Consider the following 17,427-nt stretch of genomic DNA (forward strand, 5'->3'; position numbering starts at 1 on the left):
TTGAAGCTGGTTTGGTGAAGCACTCATAAAGTAAGAGATTATTCAGGACAGCTCTGACACTTCAGGAGCTGCTGCATTTTCCTTTTTCGTTTCTCCTCCCCAATGCTCTGCATGTATAAAGGAACCCAGAATCTGCAGAGATCAATGTAAGTATGGAGTCACCTTTTCAAAGTTTTTGCAAATTTCATGACTGCCCCAGGCAAAAGTTGCTGGATAAGCACCTCCTTGCTCCCCCTTGCATACTGATGGTCTGACCTGAGCCAAGTCAGGTCCCATTATTTGCCTCTGAAATTGGTTCTTCTCCTACCTGAGCTGGAATTTCTGCACTGTGTTTCCTCCACACTATTTCCAGATTTACTGCCTAAAATAATATGTTATTATAAATCTGTAGACTTATTATTTACATGAATGCTGACAGCAGTCGTTTTAATTATTTTCTTTTGTGTTTGCACATACTGAACCTCAGCATTGTATTTAGATTATCTTTGCTCCTTTTTCACACATAGGCATCTTAGATGATCCTGTGCCATTATTTGCCACACTCTCTGTTCCAGCTTAGAAAAGATGGAAGTCGCAGAATCACAGAAGCGTTGAGGTTGGCAGGAACCTCTGGAGGTCATCTGGTCCAAACCCCCTGCTCAAGCAGGGACACCTAAAGCCAGTTGCCCAGGACCATGTCTAGATGGTTTTTTAATGTCTCCATGGAGGGAGACTCCACCACCTCCCTGGGCAACCTGTGCCAGTGCTCTGTCACCCTCACAGCAACAAAGTGTTTCCTGATGTTCAGAGGGAACCTCCTGCATTTCATTTTGTGCCCATTGCCTCTGGTCCTGTCACTGGGTACCACTGAAAAGAGCCCGGCTCTGTCCTCTTTGCACCCTCCCTTCAGGTATTTACATGCATTGTTAAGACCCCCCTGAACCTTCCCTTCTCCAGGCTGAAGTGTCCCAGCGCTCTCAGCCTTTCCTCATAGAAGGGATACTCCAGTCCCTTCATCATTTTCGTGGCCCTTTGCTGGATTCTCACCAGTATGTCCATGTCTTTCTTGTACTCAGGAGCCCAGAACTGGACACAGTAAAAGTATCTGAGATCTGTCTACATCTAACTTCTAAACACATAGATCCCAAAAAGTGTATAACTCTCAAAAACCCAGTTGTTTAAACTTCATTAACAAGCCCGAAAGCAAAAAAAAATCACCAAATATATAAGAAACTCTATATGCAATCATTATTTAAACATAATAATAAACTTGAGCATTTTATGACAGGAAAGAAAAGCCAATGTTTACAAACAGACCTAAAGGAGAAATTCAGATTGAAAGGACTTGAAATCTGACTAGGTTACGATTGTTAAAATAGTTATTCTTCTAGAAAGGGATGTAAGATCTTGTGGTGGGTTGACCCTGGCTGGGTGCCAGGTGCCCACCAAAGCCGCTCTATCACTCCCCTCCTAAGCTGGACAGGGGAGAGAAAATATAACAAAAGGCTCATGGGTCAAGATAAGGACAGGGAGATCACTCACCAATTACTGTCACGGGCAAAACAGTCTCGACTTGGGGAAAATGCATTTAATTTATTACGAATCAGAATCAGAGTAGAGTAATGACAAACAAAGACAAATCTTAAGAACACCTTCCCCCCACCCCTTCCTTCTTCCCAGGCTTAACTTTGCAACCGATTTTTTCTACCTCCTCCCCCCGAGCAGCGCAGGGGGATGGGGAATGGGGTTTGCGGTCAGTTCATCACACGTTGTTTCTGCCGCTCCTTCCTCCTCAGGGGGAGGACTCCTCACACTCTTCCCCTGCTCCAGCATGGGGTCCCTCCCATGGGAGACAGTCCTCCACAAGCTTATCCAACGTGACTCCTGCCCACGGGCTACAGTTCTTCACAAACTGCTCCAGCATGGGTCCCTTCCACGGGGCACAGTCCTTCAGGAACAGACTGCTCCAGCATGGGTCCCCCACAGGGTCACGAGTCCTGCCAGCAAACCTGCTCCAGCGTGGGCTCCTCTCTCCACGAGGTCACAGGTCCTGCCAGGACCCTGCTCCAGCTCCCACAGGGCCACAGCCTCCTTTGGGCAACCTTCTGCTCTGGCGTGGGCTCCTCCACAGGCTGCAGGTGGATATCTGCTCCACCATGGACCTCCATGGGCTGCAGGGGGACAGCCTGCCTCACTATGGTCTTCCCCACGGGCTGCGGGGGAATCTCTGCTCTGGCTCCTGGAGCACCTCCTCCCCCTCCTTCTTCACTGACCTTGGTGTCTGCAGAGATGTTTCTCTCACATATTCTCACTCCTCCCTCTGGCTGCAATTGGTGCTGTGCAGTAACTTTTTTCCCTTTCTTAAATATGTTATCCCAGAGGCACTACCACCGTCGCTGATGGGCTTGGCCGTGGCCAGTGGTGGGTCCGTCTTGGAGCCAGCTGGCATTGGCTTTATCGGACATAGGGGAAGCTTCTAGCAGCTTCTCACGTAAGCCAGGCCTGTAGCCCCCCCACTACCAAAACCTTGCCATGCAAACCCAATACAGATCTTTAAATAAAAATGTTGGGAAGCTTAATTTTATAGTAGGAAGATGATTTCAGGTTTGACTTTGTGTAACTCTGTGCAGAATAACCAACTAACATGCTTCACTGTAGCACGTAAGTTTTTCTTAGATGTTGGTTTAAGTCCTGACCCTTCATAATTCTCTTAGTGTCAAGCCCTGAGAGGTTCACAGCTTGAGGTGATATGGCTGCAGCCATTAAACCTCTGTTTTAATCTCACAAATGCTTTCTAGAACGCTTGAGAAATCCATTGCTGGAGAAATTTGGAATAAGAGCCCTTGATCAAAAATCAGGAAGACTATTATTTGAGCTAAAGTAAAATTACAGTGTGTGCCTCTGGGATGTGAACTGGCTTTGTAAAATCACATCACCAGGTGGTACAAGTGCTGTGAAGTAAACCAGAGCTATTATAGTCATATTGTTCCTTTCCCCTCACTCTGGTTTCTTAGCTATTCTCAATTAATTTAAAAGCTTTCCCTGCCAAGTTGTTCTTTTCTGCCTTGGAGCTGAATGCACACTTCTTGATTTTCAGCATCCACTTCCCTCACAAACAGGTCATTCACTGAAAGCCGTAGTCCATAAACTTCTTGGATCTACACATACTTCTAGTTCTAAACTCCTGACTGACATTTTATAGCTTAATATGATTGCATATGCCAACTGAAGATCACTTGCTGTTTTTCACAAGCTTCAGTAAGTTGATGAATCACTGGCTGTAAATAAAGGTTACTGGCCTCTCTTCATTTTAAACTTTGTTTTCAGTTGCTTTTGACTTGCTGGACTTAGGAAATAATGTTTCATACTGCAAGTGCTTCCAGGAGTTGATCTAGGAAAATTTATACATGTCAAATGAATCCTAGCAATCTTTTATTTGGCAAGGTCTGACTTTCCTGTAGTGCAGGCTTTCTGACTTGTGCCAGAAAGTACTCGCCTTTGCTCCATGTTCCTGCCAGTCCTGCAAAAACCCACACAGATCAAAAAGTCAGTCTGATCACTGGAATCGAGGTACCGCAGTCTTTCAATTAATACAGCTGGGTCACTTGTCAACTCAGCTGCGGTAACTGTCTGCTTGTGTGCACCTAATCCATTGCAAATGTGAAATAAAAAATATTAATTTACAGTACCATGAAGGGGTTTACCATAATAATTTGTTACACACATCTTGCTTCACTGTAAAGGTAAAGCAGAGAGATACAGTCAGTTGCTGTGACTGCTGAAGAGCTGGAACTCACTAAGCTGCAAGAAAACAGTTCCTTTTGAAAGGCAGTTTATACACAGAAGAGGAAGATTTTTCTGCATTGTGTTTGAAGAGAAGTCACCTTTCTGTTCAGTCCCTTAGAACCACCCAGTTGCTGAGGAGGAAGCCAGCTCATTCAAACCTAGAGAACAGCAGAGCGGTACATGGGATCATATGGGGAGGAACGCAGAGGAAGAGGACCATAGAGTGGAGGAGGTGATTGCCTGAGGTCATGAAGACAAAGCCTAGGAGCCAGAGAAGAAAACAGAGGAAGAGTCAGAAAGTCGGGGAGAAATAGGAGGAGGAGGTAGGAGTTTGTTGCCCTATATAATTTCCAGTGTTGCTGCAACGTTGGTAGATGGGGATGTTGTTGTGTATATGGTAGCTGAGTGCTCACTGAGCCAAATGAGACTGGAAATTAGGGAGGCTGTTGGGGAAAGAGCAGATGTGTCAGCCAAATATACCCCTTGGGATTCAGAGAAAATGTTGGGATAGAAACCCAGTTTCTATAGTTCTAGAAAGAAGATCAAAGTAACTGGAACAAAGAGGAAAAAATACATTAAGCCACTGACATCAAAAAAGACATCTGTCATCAGCAGAAGAAAGGAAGGCAGTAGAGAGGGACACCAATGAAGCTAATGAGATGTGGTTCAGGAGGAAAAAGGCAGAAACCAGCGGTGGGAGAAAGAAAGATGGACTGTGAAATAGGAGACTGGAATTAGACTGCCAGAGCATAGGACATACAAGAAAACAGTGGGCTAGTAGGAGGATGGAAAAAGATAGCAAGAGATCTGCAGCAGGAACTGAGAAGTACTGGTGCAGGGATTTAAATTGGTTAGCCTGGCTAAATTAGAACTTGGAACAGAGGTCTTAAAAGCAGTTGAGGAGACTGGGACTTCAGTAAAAGGCAAGGGATGGAGTAGAGCTAAAATTGTGACAGAAACAGACGGGACATAACAGAGCAAGAAGTGTGCAAAAATCACCAGAGCAGCTAAAAAGGAACCACAATTCCCGAGTCCCACCATCTTTTATCTGTGCAAAACCAACTGACAAAGCATCTTGTTCCCTCCAGCATGATACCATACACAGAAAAATAGCTATCACTTAATCTGTTATTAAATGAAGAGGCTTGAGGTGCTGGAACTAGATGTCCCAGTCTTTCTATGTATGTATGTAACTGTAAGATACATTTTGATGTCACAGGATGGGACTTTTGTTTTTGAAGAAAAAGCAAATTCAAAAAGTGTATGCAAAAAAAAGTCAGAAGAATTATGGGATTGGAAGGTCAAGCACTTTCCTGTTACAAACATAACTTTAATTCATCTTGTTTGTGCTTGTACATTAAGATAAAGTGTTTAAGGATTTAGGAAGAAATCTACTATTTGCATTTTCTTGATCTTTACATGACAAAATATTGCACTGGGAAAACAGAACCTATCCATAAAAGTTTCTGGACCGCTGTGAACTAGTTCAGAAAATAAATAAGGCTTTTCCTTTGGAAGCACGTGCAGGGAATACAGTTTTGTCCCCAAGATATGGAGGACAGCCACAGGACTGACCTGTGACTAGTACACATTACTTTTTTCTTTCTTTAATATCACGGTTTCATGACTCTGGGCTTGGACAGGAAAATGCACAGTCCCCACAGCTTTCCTGCTTTGAGTGGTTCTTGCGGTTCATAAGGCAAAACTCCAGAGTCAAGCAGAGAAGATCTGAAGGGCAGTGTTGTGGCACGGAATATGGAACTCATTGTAATTGGAGTGATATCTGGGATTCACATCAGGGACAGTAATCCTTTCATGCTTTATGCCAGACGATCATCTCCAAGGAAATCTGACAACTTCAAAGGTGTCAGTGCAAAGTTGTTGAACTTCACACACACTGTTAGATAAAGCTCACTATTCCAGAAAGTATTGCAGATAACTCAGTCTTGCCATCCATTTGCACTTCCTTGTTGTTTAGACAGCTCTGTCTGTAACATTCATGCTGTATGGACACATATAAAAGTGATTTTTAGGAAGTCCTAAAATTCCTTGTACCAGAAGTACAAGGATCTTTACTAAAAACATTTGCATATTTACAAATTACATATATTGTAATACACTACAACACAGGTGCTTTTTTTTTCTCTCCCAGACAGCTTGTAACCATCGTAAACTAGAGGAGTCTGAGAAGAACATGAGATCATTGTTCTTTTCAGAAGTGCTTTGGGATTTTTAATGGCCACAAAGTACATAGGACTTCATCTTAACATTTATGCTGAGCATTTCTTGCAGCACTATGGATAAAATGGGAATAAACAAAATAGCTCTCCTGAGACACATAAACTCCAGATTTAACACAGTTTGAAAATTAGGTGCACTGGGCTAATGTTCCAAAACAGCTTCAAAGCCAGTCACCCTTGCAGGTGTTGAATACCTACGGCCCCTTTTCTCCTTGTGCTTAATTTCCTGTTTCTTACTGAATGTGCACTCTGTGCCCTTTCATTTCAACATCTCTAACAAATATCATCCCACAAAACAAACTTTTTAAAATTCCTGACTTGTCCAAAAACTTGATTCCACTAACAGGAGAAAAGAGAAAAATAATATAAACCTCACCATTTTCAATAGCTTCCAGCAAAATATTTTTCTTTTTCTAACAGCTGAGTCCACACTTCATTCTTAGCTGTTATCTCCCCCTTCCTGATGTGTCTAGCATAACAGAGCTAAAGTTTTTGTCTGATAACATGGATTTAGTTGCCGTGACTAGTGCTGCTTCCTTTCATGAGAGCTGTTCTAGCCTGCTTTGTTCTCCAGAGTTTTGCCTTCTGTTGCATACAGTGCAGATTGGCCTTTTATCCCAATCTCTATTGTTTGGCAGATTGTTGATTTTGTTCTTGTTGTAATGGACATCTTAATGTCCAATCTGCTCTAGGAAAACATTTCAGAGAAACTGAATGAATTTGTAGAGAAACTGTGCCACCCAGCAAATTGTATGGGCTGTTGCCTCAAAGAACATTACTTGCTTTTCCACGTTTGTTTAGAGGGCATATTTACTCAGAAGATGCTCGGACTCCTTTAAAATATGATGAAATTGATGGAGCCGTTCTTTACATCTATGAGACAATCTAGATATTAAACAGCTGAAAGAGCTTAACCGGTTAATATACATTAAGAAGTCGTAATCACATGCAACTCTTTCAAACTAATTTATGCTTTTCTAACTTCTGGTCATGTACTTTTTTTTTGAGTTGGAGGATATAAAACTTATGGAATATTGAACACCAATACATCATTAACTAACAATTGCATATAATTTCTTTTTCTGCTTGGACTAGTCAGCATTTGGATACAGGTAGGTTCTTCCAGAGTGTAAGAGCATCATCAGATCTCCAATAAATTAGTAAGAATCTTATCATTAATCTCATTCAAAGAGCTGGAGATCAAGCTGAATAGAGAGAATCAAATATATTCTCAGGTAAATGAGAGCCAAGGAAGAGATTTCAGGACTGAAACATGAAAACTGATAGAAATATGTGATCTTACAAAGCCAGAAGAAAGCTGCATGGAGGGGTTTCCAGCTTAATCTTCTCAGCATGTCAACTGGCTCACTGGAACATATCCCTCTCCTTAAAACAAAGTATCTCCCTCCAAAGACCATTGAATGCAATGTGTGGCTTACTTCTGGGCAGGAACGGGTCCCTCTGCGAAATTGGTAATACTGGGACATAGTTCATGTTTTTCCCTGGGCGTGAACCAGCTGAATCGGTTCATAAAAAGTGACTCTGGGAGCACTTCCGTAGTTTGTCGGTGTAAGGGGTCAGCAAGTAGAGCAGTGAGACTAAAATGTAAGGGTATTTTATAATATTCCTGATCTTTTAACTGTAGATGGACACTTGGACACCCAAGTAATCATCTCAGGGTTAAAAAAGGTAGACATGGACACTTTAAAACAGCTTAGGATTCAATATTACAGTGAGCGCAGTGTATGGAGAAACCATCACGAGACGACAATTTTTCTTCTGTAGTTGCAAATGTAGGATCAGTAACTAAAGCACTTGAGTCTCCTAGGAGGGTTTGTGAAATAAAAAACTCTCACCGAGGAGTGGTTATACATTCAAATGATTCTGCTGTCATATGAAAAACTGCTCAACAATATGATTAAAGGCTTGCTATCTGGTTGCAAGAGAGTATAGTTCTCAACAGAATATTGACTTCAGTGGGGCTATTTTCATAGGCTACCACCAGGGAAAAAGATTCCCACTTCAGTCTTTGTTAGTGAAGGTTTTGATCCTTTGTCAGGGAAGGAATGTGTCACAGATTCATGAACTAATACATTTCTGTATTAGAAAAGAATGAAGAAGGTATTTTTAAAAAAAGTAGTGAAAAAAACAACATTAGTAATAGTTTTAAGCAATAATTAACAGTGACTTGACAAAGCAGGAGCTGAACAGTCACGGTTACATGTTAGATTTTTGCATATGATTACAACATATCATCTAGCATGTTTATTGTACATTTTGAGACTATAAGTACTGAGTCAAAATACACATAGTTAATAAACATGGATTAAACAGTCCAAATTAAATTTGTAGTCAAATATGCATGAATGTATATGCACTTGGTAGACATTAGTGGCATTTTCATGTTTGATCATAGTCCCATTTGATAAACATTAATATTTAAAGATTATGTCAGCAATATTTCTCATGAAAGTCTGGGAATAAAAATATTTCCTGCAGTCAGGCAGATGCAGCATGAATTGGTACTGGAAGTATGTGTAATGACTGCCTACATCTTAGACCATGTCTGCACAGGAGCTTCCTTATTGGTACATGAGTCTGGTTCACTTTATAGTTTCTAATGTGGCTGGAAATACATCAGCAAAATCAATATATTACATTTGTATAACAGCTTCCCTCTGCCTTTTATTTCAGGAAAATAAGCTATACCAGTAAATGAGAGGTTTTGCTGGCAAGGATTTACTTGTGCTAAAGTCTGCTGAACACAGCCATGTTGGTCAACAATCACATCCCCACAGCCTTAGCCAAGACAGATGTAGCAATTATTTATCAAAGCATTTGTTCTTTGCCATATGTAGAGAGTAAGTGGTTCTTGTGAAAGGGGCAGTGCTCACTGTCACTTGTTGAACTGTAACACAGATGTAGCATGTACAACCTCCTTTTTCACGACTGTACTTCAGAGCCGCTTTTGTGGAAGCCCCAGACACCAGGCAAAACAATGTTTTTACTTCCTTAGTCTGAGCACACCATCTCTGAAGTAATGTCAGTGCATGGTAACTTATATCATCTGTATGAGAAGAAGCTGTCAGCACTTAATGTATTTTTCCAGATAACCCACCAAAACTAGCATCTCTTTTCAATATTTTTCAGAGCATCCGTTATCTGTTACAATGACAGACTTGGAACGTTTTATATCTTCTTACTAAGCTCTTTACCACCAAGTCTCACTGTCAGCAGTACTTTGGGTTCTCTGATAGTTATTGAAGGAGGAAAAGCTTTCTTACCTAACTGAGCTGCTGCCAGCATCGAGGTCTTGTGCTGTCACTGCACCTATAATGGTCCCCACAGGCGTATCCTCATAAACCTCCATTGTGTACATAGGCTTGCTGAAAACTGGAGGTTCATCCATGTCCAACACATTTATCTTCACAGTGGCAGTATCTTTGAATGGACCCACCGAGTGAAATCGATGGTCAAGATGGAGATTGGAGGCCTCGACTTTAAAGGTGTATGCCTTTTTTGTTTCAAAGTCTAATGGCTGTAGAAAGAACAAAAACAAACCATCAGATTTAACTAAAAATTGAACATTGCAAAATCACTTTGGTAGGATTAATCTGACATAACTTAAGATGCCTTCAGTGTAAACTTCAGCTCCTGAGCTAATCATCTAAGCTTGTTTTGCAGTTCATCTCATGCTAAGGTGGTTTTAGAAACAGGCCAGATGAATCATACCTAGGAAATGACTGTTTCTCCACACCAAAAAAGTCAGGATGACTGGCATGGATGTAAACAGTTACACTGTAGATGTCTGAAGTTAAATGAGTGAGATTCATCTTTTGCAAATGAGCTGTGTGCAGGTTAGCCAGAGATTTGCGTTCACAACTCCCATGCACAGGCAATCAGCTGTCTCTAGCTGACCCAGTTCCTTAAATAGAAGATTTCCATTTCTTTTAGCAGGGAAAGCTTTCAGAGGACCATGACAGTGATGAAAATGAGCCCAAAAGAAAACTCTGATATATACCAATGGGACAAACCAAACTTCAGGTATGGCTTGGAATGTGAATTCAAACTTGATCTGAATGAAGATTTTCCTGTAAAATGTCTATCTTAGCAGTGAACTGCTATTTACACCATATATTTGAGCTGCATGTACTTTGAAAAATGCAAACTTTGACTCTGCCTTATGATTCTAGGTGTAACCCATAAGGTCTTGAAGGCAGCATAGCAGCTTTTGTGTATCTATCTGGGTTTTTGATGGCAATACATCCTGCAATCAGATTGTTTTGGTGTGGGTTTCTGTCAATGTACATCAATTTAGTGCGTTTGGTTTTAGAAAAGTAATCATCTCAAAAACCTTAATGCAGTCTTATTTAGTTGAAAAGACACAGAAGCTTTATTTTCTGTTAAAGGGTTTAGCTGCATTGGCTTTCATGTTGTTTTTAATGTTACTGACAAAGTCTTTTCCTGATGTCTGGGTAACACTGGCACCTAGTGGTTTCTGCCTATAATTGCCAAGTTGGAAATTTTCTAACGGGAAAGGATATGCTATCTGGAATAGAGAGCAGGATCACAAGTGTGTGAGCAAGAATATTTCAATGTCTGTCATTTTTTTTTCCAGCCATCATTACCACAGTGTTTCCAGTCATTTGTCACAGCCAGTATAGATTTAAATTCTGCCATTTTCTGTCCTTATCACAACAGGACATAATTGGCCAGATGACTGGCTGGTGTAAATTGAAGTAGCTCCATTAAAATCAATTGAGCTACCTTGACTTACATTAGCTGAACAGATAGCATAATGATTTTAAATCCTTATGAAAGACTTTATAATTTTAATAGACTGGATGGTCAGTGTTTTCTGAGCTGGGGATTTAAAATTAGCCATCCGAGTCAATATGCCATAGAAATAATCAGGCTTGAAAGCCAAGTACTGCTAACCAATCCACTACCACATGCAATCAGCCTCCTATGGACAAAATTCCCAGTAAAAGCCAGTATGAGTTGCACCTTCATGACTGGACTGACAGAAAGAAGAAGAAACTAAGGCTAAGAAGAAACAGACAAAATTAAGTGTGGAAGATCTTGTGCCCCAGTGGTGAAACCCTAAGATGTTGGCCTCACTACAGATGGACATGCTGCTTCATTATCCAAATTGTTGTCACTCTGTCTTTTCAGTTTCTATACTACTCATGTTCACTGTTATGCATTGCCAAAAAAATCCCCTCCAAACAAACACTCCCCCCCCGCAACTCTTCTCCAGCTAATTATAAAAATTGTTAACACGTTTTCAAAAAATATATTAACGGGAGAAAACCTGGAGTTTAAAGAACCAGTCTGGAGTGGAAAGAGTCTAAGTATGACTTAGACTTTAAGTTTAGTTAAGTTAGAGTTAAGCTAGTTAAGAGGGTTAAGCTAGAGATAAATGATTAAGACAGAGAAAGCAAGAAATCTAAGCTCTCAATTAAGTAGTAATTCTAACTGACACCTTGTATGTATCTTTCATACCCCAAAAATTGCATTAAAACTGTTCAGACTGGCTCCTATGATGCATGAGTATATTTGCAGATAGATGTACTAATGGAAAGAGCCTAATCCATCCAGTCCTTGCAGACTGTCTTTCACTGAGTTACTCTTCAAGGCAGGAATACCAGATCACAATCCTTGGCCAGTGCCCAGTTACAACTTTCATGATGCGAGGGGAACAGAGTGCTTGTTTGAGGATGAACAGAAAGGAATAAGATTTCAAGCAATTCTGTGTATTAGTGCACTCAGACTGGTGTATGTTACTGTACAGCTACCCAGAAGACGGATAAAGTGGCTGCCATACTTCTCTCCTCCCAGCACTATGGGGCAACACTATGGTTTATTTTTGAAAAGTCAGTTTGACCCCAAGAAAGGAAAACGTTTTCCCACGGTAACCTCAGAGCAACCCATTCTCTCTTTCTGTCCTTCTATGGGTCTGACGATAAATATAGTTAAAGGTTAAACAATATGCGGCCAATGCAAGGCACAGATGGCACTCAAAATGAGAAGAGACAGGCTGAAAGTGCTGAGCCATCATCATAGAAAGAAATCACTGACAGACTCCCACAAAAGAGCAGAATTTAGCCTTTTAATATGTGAGGCTAAACTGCAACTGAAGCATCTGTGGAAAGATGGGAAATGTTGCAAATGGTAAACCTAGGATTTAATTTCAAAAAGAAAAAGATTTTGTACAACATATATCATGCAGCAAAAGAGTATGGTTTTAATGTATTGTGTCTATGCGGAGTCCACGCTACAATCTCCTCATCAGTTCTGGTCTTCCCAGTTTTGAACAGTTGAGCCATATAGATAGCTATTGACAGTCTCAAATTTTAGCATGTCTGATATGCCTGGAGTCTGCCTGAAAACAGAAGAACTGAATGTCTGCCTAGCTCTCAGGCAAAACCTTTTGGATTTTTAGTTTTAAAGATGTTAAAATAGCATTTCTTTGTATTTCTTTTTTTGGTAGATACCACTAAAATCTGTGAAGGAAATGAGCGTTCCACACAATATTTTCACTGCCTTTTTTTTTTTTTTAAACTTATTTTATTGTTACATAATAAATGTCTGACAGTGCTCAGTCTTATTTTCGTTTAAAATCTGGAATGCTGGTAAGGGTACAAACATAGCAGAATGTTTGAATCTTACAGAAAAAAACTGTAAGATTATTGAAACATCTTTCAATTAATCAGATTTTAATGGAATGACTTCATAGAGGTGTTTTTTTTAATAAATAAGCAATACAAATATTTATTCCTTCTATAAAAATAATTATATTCAGAAAGCTAAGTTTGAATAAGCCTTTTATTTTACAAAAGTTATGAGTTTTTCCACAGTAAACAGCATTTTTGCTAATATTAAGGCAATGTCTTATTAACTGTGAACTATTCAACAATTAGAGGAGCATTTCTAATTGATATTCTAAGTACCAGTGACAGAATAGATGTATTTGGCCCCCCTACTGGTTCTTATCTGCCTTTTCCTATGTTGCGCTTACAAGCTGCTTTATATAGTTCCATAGTAAAGCACTATGAGCATATACACAGCTGTGTGCAGCAAAGGCATTCTACAAATCTCAAAATCAAATAACACATACTGACAAATCACTTTATCTTGCAACTCTGGAGGTAACATGAATGGACTTATTTAGTATGACTAGGAAAGCACCTAAACAGCTCTGTGTTAGAAATAAATATATTTTGAAATATTACTGTTTCCCATATTCAAGGTAGAAGTTAAGAAATGCTACTATATAGATGTATCTGTATCTACATTTATATATTAGATAGATAGATGGATAGATGGATAAATGGATAGATAGATAGATAGATAGATAGATAGATAGATATAGAGAGAATTAAAGAACTGAAAGGAAAAAAATTGGGCTGAAAGATATAACAAATTCTGATGAGAAGCATGGCAAGGGTGGGAAAAGAACTATCCTGTCAGTTTGCTGTGCTTCACAAAGAGGCAGGACCAGAAACTCCAGAAATTTCTGCTTTTTATCCACACATAAGAGATACAACAGTATTGTTTGTGATACAGGCTTTCACAATCTACACCTACAATGATGGAAAAGCCATATTTTGGGATGAGACTGTAAGCCCCACGACATATGGATAGTTACGGACAGTAGCATTGGGTTGAGAGGAAGCGTATATTAACTTATGCTTGTCTTCATACTAGCATTGTGCAATTGTAGAACAACTCTGTGTCATATCTGCCCGTCTCAAAACCTGGCAACACTTTCCCCTTGAAGATGGGTTGAACGTCTATATATTTTGTGAAATATTGCCATCAGACTATTTGCTGTACATTGACATGTTTCAGTAACTGCACTTCTGCACTGGATTTTAAATAGCTTAAGGAAATAACTGGTATTATAGAGCTGGTTGATTTATTAAAGCAAGCTCCAGATCAACCAGGAACATTGATTAATTAGAGACAAGAATGCACAGTAAAAAATGAGATCTGTAGGCCAAATCTACAGCAAGTGCTGTAGATTTGACCAAATCTGAAGTGAGTGTTTCAAGATTTGATGGGAAGTGGGCAAAATATATGCATGTTTTGTATCTGGAGAAGGGAAGAAGCTGACCAATGTCAGGGGTTTGGCTGTTTGCTGCTCTCAAGCATCTTACCCGTTTCTGCAGGTGCCTTTTACTGTTCCAGGAAAAACTAAACCCAACAGTTGTATCTGCAAACTGCAGCGGCTGAAGATCTCCCCTTCCTCACTCTTCCTGTCATTCTTCTCTGTGGCTGCCATGATCTTTATGATTGCGTCTGCACCTGGGTCACCACTTTCTGCCTGTACTGAAGGACTTAATATTGCCTGCTTTTCCTCCTCAAAGTGTAAAACCACAATTCCCACTCACACAGACTCATGAGTTATGATTATAGGCAGACAGTGCCTACGCACACAACTGCAGAAGGTATTCCCTGCCTCTGGAGAATGAAGGGGTGGTGTGAGCAGTCTGTACAGTCTTGCTAGTAAAGCAAGTAGTGGCTGTAATGCAATTCTGGCTGAAGGACGTCAGGAGTCTGCCTTATGCTCACTGTTGTGGTGTACAGATGCTATCAGACTGCTCTTACATTATAGCAATGTCCCAGCGCTACATACATGGGCTGTCCCATGAGCAAGACAACTCAGCTTAGTCAGCAGTCAAAATTCTACTTGCTGACTCCAATTAAAGGCTTTTTAAAAGTGGCCCCTGAGGTTACAAGGTAGCATACACTCCAAATACTTCACTGCAGCTACGGGGTCTGTTCATCATCCTCCCAGTTTCTGTTATTTTATCATCACTAAAGTTACTGTTTCTCATCATGCAGTGCTACGTCCTCCCTGACATGCTGTGATTTCATGGATACAGCTTTGTCACCCGATCAGTTAGCAGTGGCACATGGCTTACAAAAAATAATATACAGATGTTCCCTGAGCTTCCACTGACCCATGTGGAGAAACTCACCCAGTATAGTGCAGCAGTGTAGAGTCATACCAGGTGAAGCCTAGAAACAGTTTTTTCCTGGGTTTTAATGACGCTCTGCACAAATTAGTAAAGTAATGGCACAATTAGTAAAGTAATATCTGAGCTAGACTCAGTGCTTGAACCCTGCTCCATTTCTGGATTATCTCATGCTGAGCCAATTAAGAGTCTTCTGCACACAATGGGCTTATCCTATAAACTCATGCTTAGTTTAATAAATTTAGTACCAACAGTTCAGTGAAGCTTGGATCCTTCCGTTTTCCTTTTCTGTTGGGTGTGGTCATTAAAGATTTCTTATCAGTTTCAGTAAAATCAGGAGCTTGCCTGGGACTGACACATTTTTCCCTCCATACCTGGGAGCACTACTCCGTGCCCCACCTGAGGCCACTACACTCCAGTACGAAGGAGATGGTCCCTTCTGTCACCCTGCTTCTTGTAGCTTACACTCACTGTAGTTTGCTGAAGCATTCAGGCAGGATGATGGATACTATATAAATATAAAACCCAATAAACACTGTATTAAATAGCACCTGACAAGGGAAGAAATTGGTCATTCTATTCTTAATATAGTAATATTTCTTACTCTTACAGAGAACTGTATGTAGCACTATCCTAAAGCCAGACATTTTCCCCTCTTTTTACTGATACTATTTTCCCTTTTTTTTGAGAGAGAGAGGAAGCTATTACAGTACTAACCACACAGTGGTGCTAAATGGCATTTGGATCATTTCTTTAGCAGAATATAAGAAAAGCTATTCCATTTTTAATATATGTAAATAGCACAAGAGTAGTAGTAATCAAGCTTATGTTGGATCATAGCACAAGAATAAATTAGTAACCAAAAAGATGAATTAAGATGTGCACCTTGTCCAGCTGTAGCTGTTTGTGCCCATTTAGTGTCCGAGAAGCAGAGAATGGCCTTTTGCCTCCACCAATGCACTTAGTGTGCTGAAAAGAACAGTTTGGCTTGTGCAATTTTTTGTCATCAAATGTATTTTCCACCAAAAATAAATGTAGTCCAGGAAGGCTTCATTTTCTCAATTTTGATATAGAAATGTCTCCATGGTTTTTTGCATAATGACAGAACAAAAAAGCACCTATGAAATGACTGTTAGTTTCTGGCTGCAAGAAATTTTTCAGGAAAAATAAAAGCAAATTTTATAAATGGTTTTGAAATGGCTCAGCACTGAATTACTGCAGCACTTACAGCATCAGAATATGCTATGATGCAAAAAAAAAAAAATTGCAAACCTGTTTTTAAAGCACATGGCATTTTTTATTAGTGGCTTTGACTGTTTGTTATTTATAATTCATAATTGAAAGTGTTGGTCCTATTCATTCACCAGCTTTGATTTAAAGAAGGACTTAAATGCATACCTAACTTAAATATTTGCATAATCCCACAAGGTCAAATCAGTGTTTTGAACACCATGCAACGTGAAATTGCTTCTCTGCAGGCAAATGAACAGTGCTGTTGCAGGCTTGTACAGTATGGGTAGCATGCATTTTAATAGGTGCCTACAGAACTGTGAATGTCCAGCATTTCTGAAAATCTGAAAACTGCAACCCATGAAAACACATTTATATTATTACAAGTGTAGAGGATATGAAAAGACAACTGAGTTAACAGTATCTTTAAGAAGCTGGATTGCTCTTGTTTAACCTGGGATCCAGCAAGGAACTTAAGTGGATGGATTTTGGATGATTCCAGAATGTCTTAAAATGCTTGCATCATTTAAAGCTTGGTGAATGGGACTTTTTCCCTGAGAAAAGTTTTGTGAAGGGCAATGTGTAGGGTCTGTATAAAGGCATTCTTTGCTAGAGGACCTGCATGTTGGGTTTATCTTCTTTCCACACTCTTGCATAGAACAAACCTGATATTCCCTGACCTTCACAGCCTGTCACTGTCCCCAGGCTCACTATGATGAAGAAGGTTAAGAGGGATTAGGATTATATTTTTTCCCCTCCCGTTCAGTGACAGAGATCTATCATTTACATTAGGCAACATCGACTGATGTTCTGCTGTTGTAGAAGTGCCCTAAACTTTCAGATACGCCGTACCTTGTTACTGAAAAGACTAAATAAATTCAGTGAAATACAATGACCAACTCTAAAGTACTTGCATATAGAATTAGTTGTGTCAATTTTTTTTTTTTTAATTAGTGGTTCAATTAGATATTATATAAAACCCCATATAGTAGCCTCAAAAGTGGCCAGGCATTTTGCCTGTGCTGGTCCTAAGATAACTGTATCAGGCAAGTTCATACGTGAATGCTTTTCATCAGTAACAAATATTATATGCATGCTGTTTGAATCTGCATTGCCAATTTGAATGTTTTGCCTATACAGTCTAATATATATATACTTAACTATAGGTATGGAAAAATTCCATTGCTCTGTATAAAAACAAACAGCAC

At 39.9% G+C, this 17,427-nt stretch overlaps 1 protein-coding gene across 2 annotated transcripts in view; it reads right to left on the bottom strand.

The window, feature by feature from the left end:
• Positions 1-17,427, bottom strand: part of CDH12 (cadherin 12) — a 160,121-nt gene that overhangs the window by 32,642 nt on the left and 110,052 nt on the right. For both annotated transcript variants that reach the window (XM_050890728.1, XM_050890727.1), the window contains one exon: positions 9,290-9,543. In XM_050890728.1, the coding sequence (XP_050746685.1) occupies positions 9,290-9,543 (254 nt within the window). The remainder of the gene's footprint in view (positions 1-9,289; positions 9,544-17,427) is intronic.

This window comes from Gymnogyps californianus, chromosome 2 (genome assembly GCF_018139145.2).
Source record: "Gymnogyps californianus isolate 813 chromosome 2, ASM1813914v2, whole genome shotgun sequence".
In the NCBI taxonomy this organism is placed as follows: Eukaryota; Metazoa; Chordata; class Aves; order Accipitriformes; family Cathartidae; genus Gymnogyps; species Gymnogyps californianus.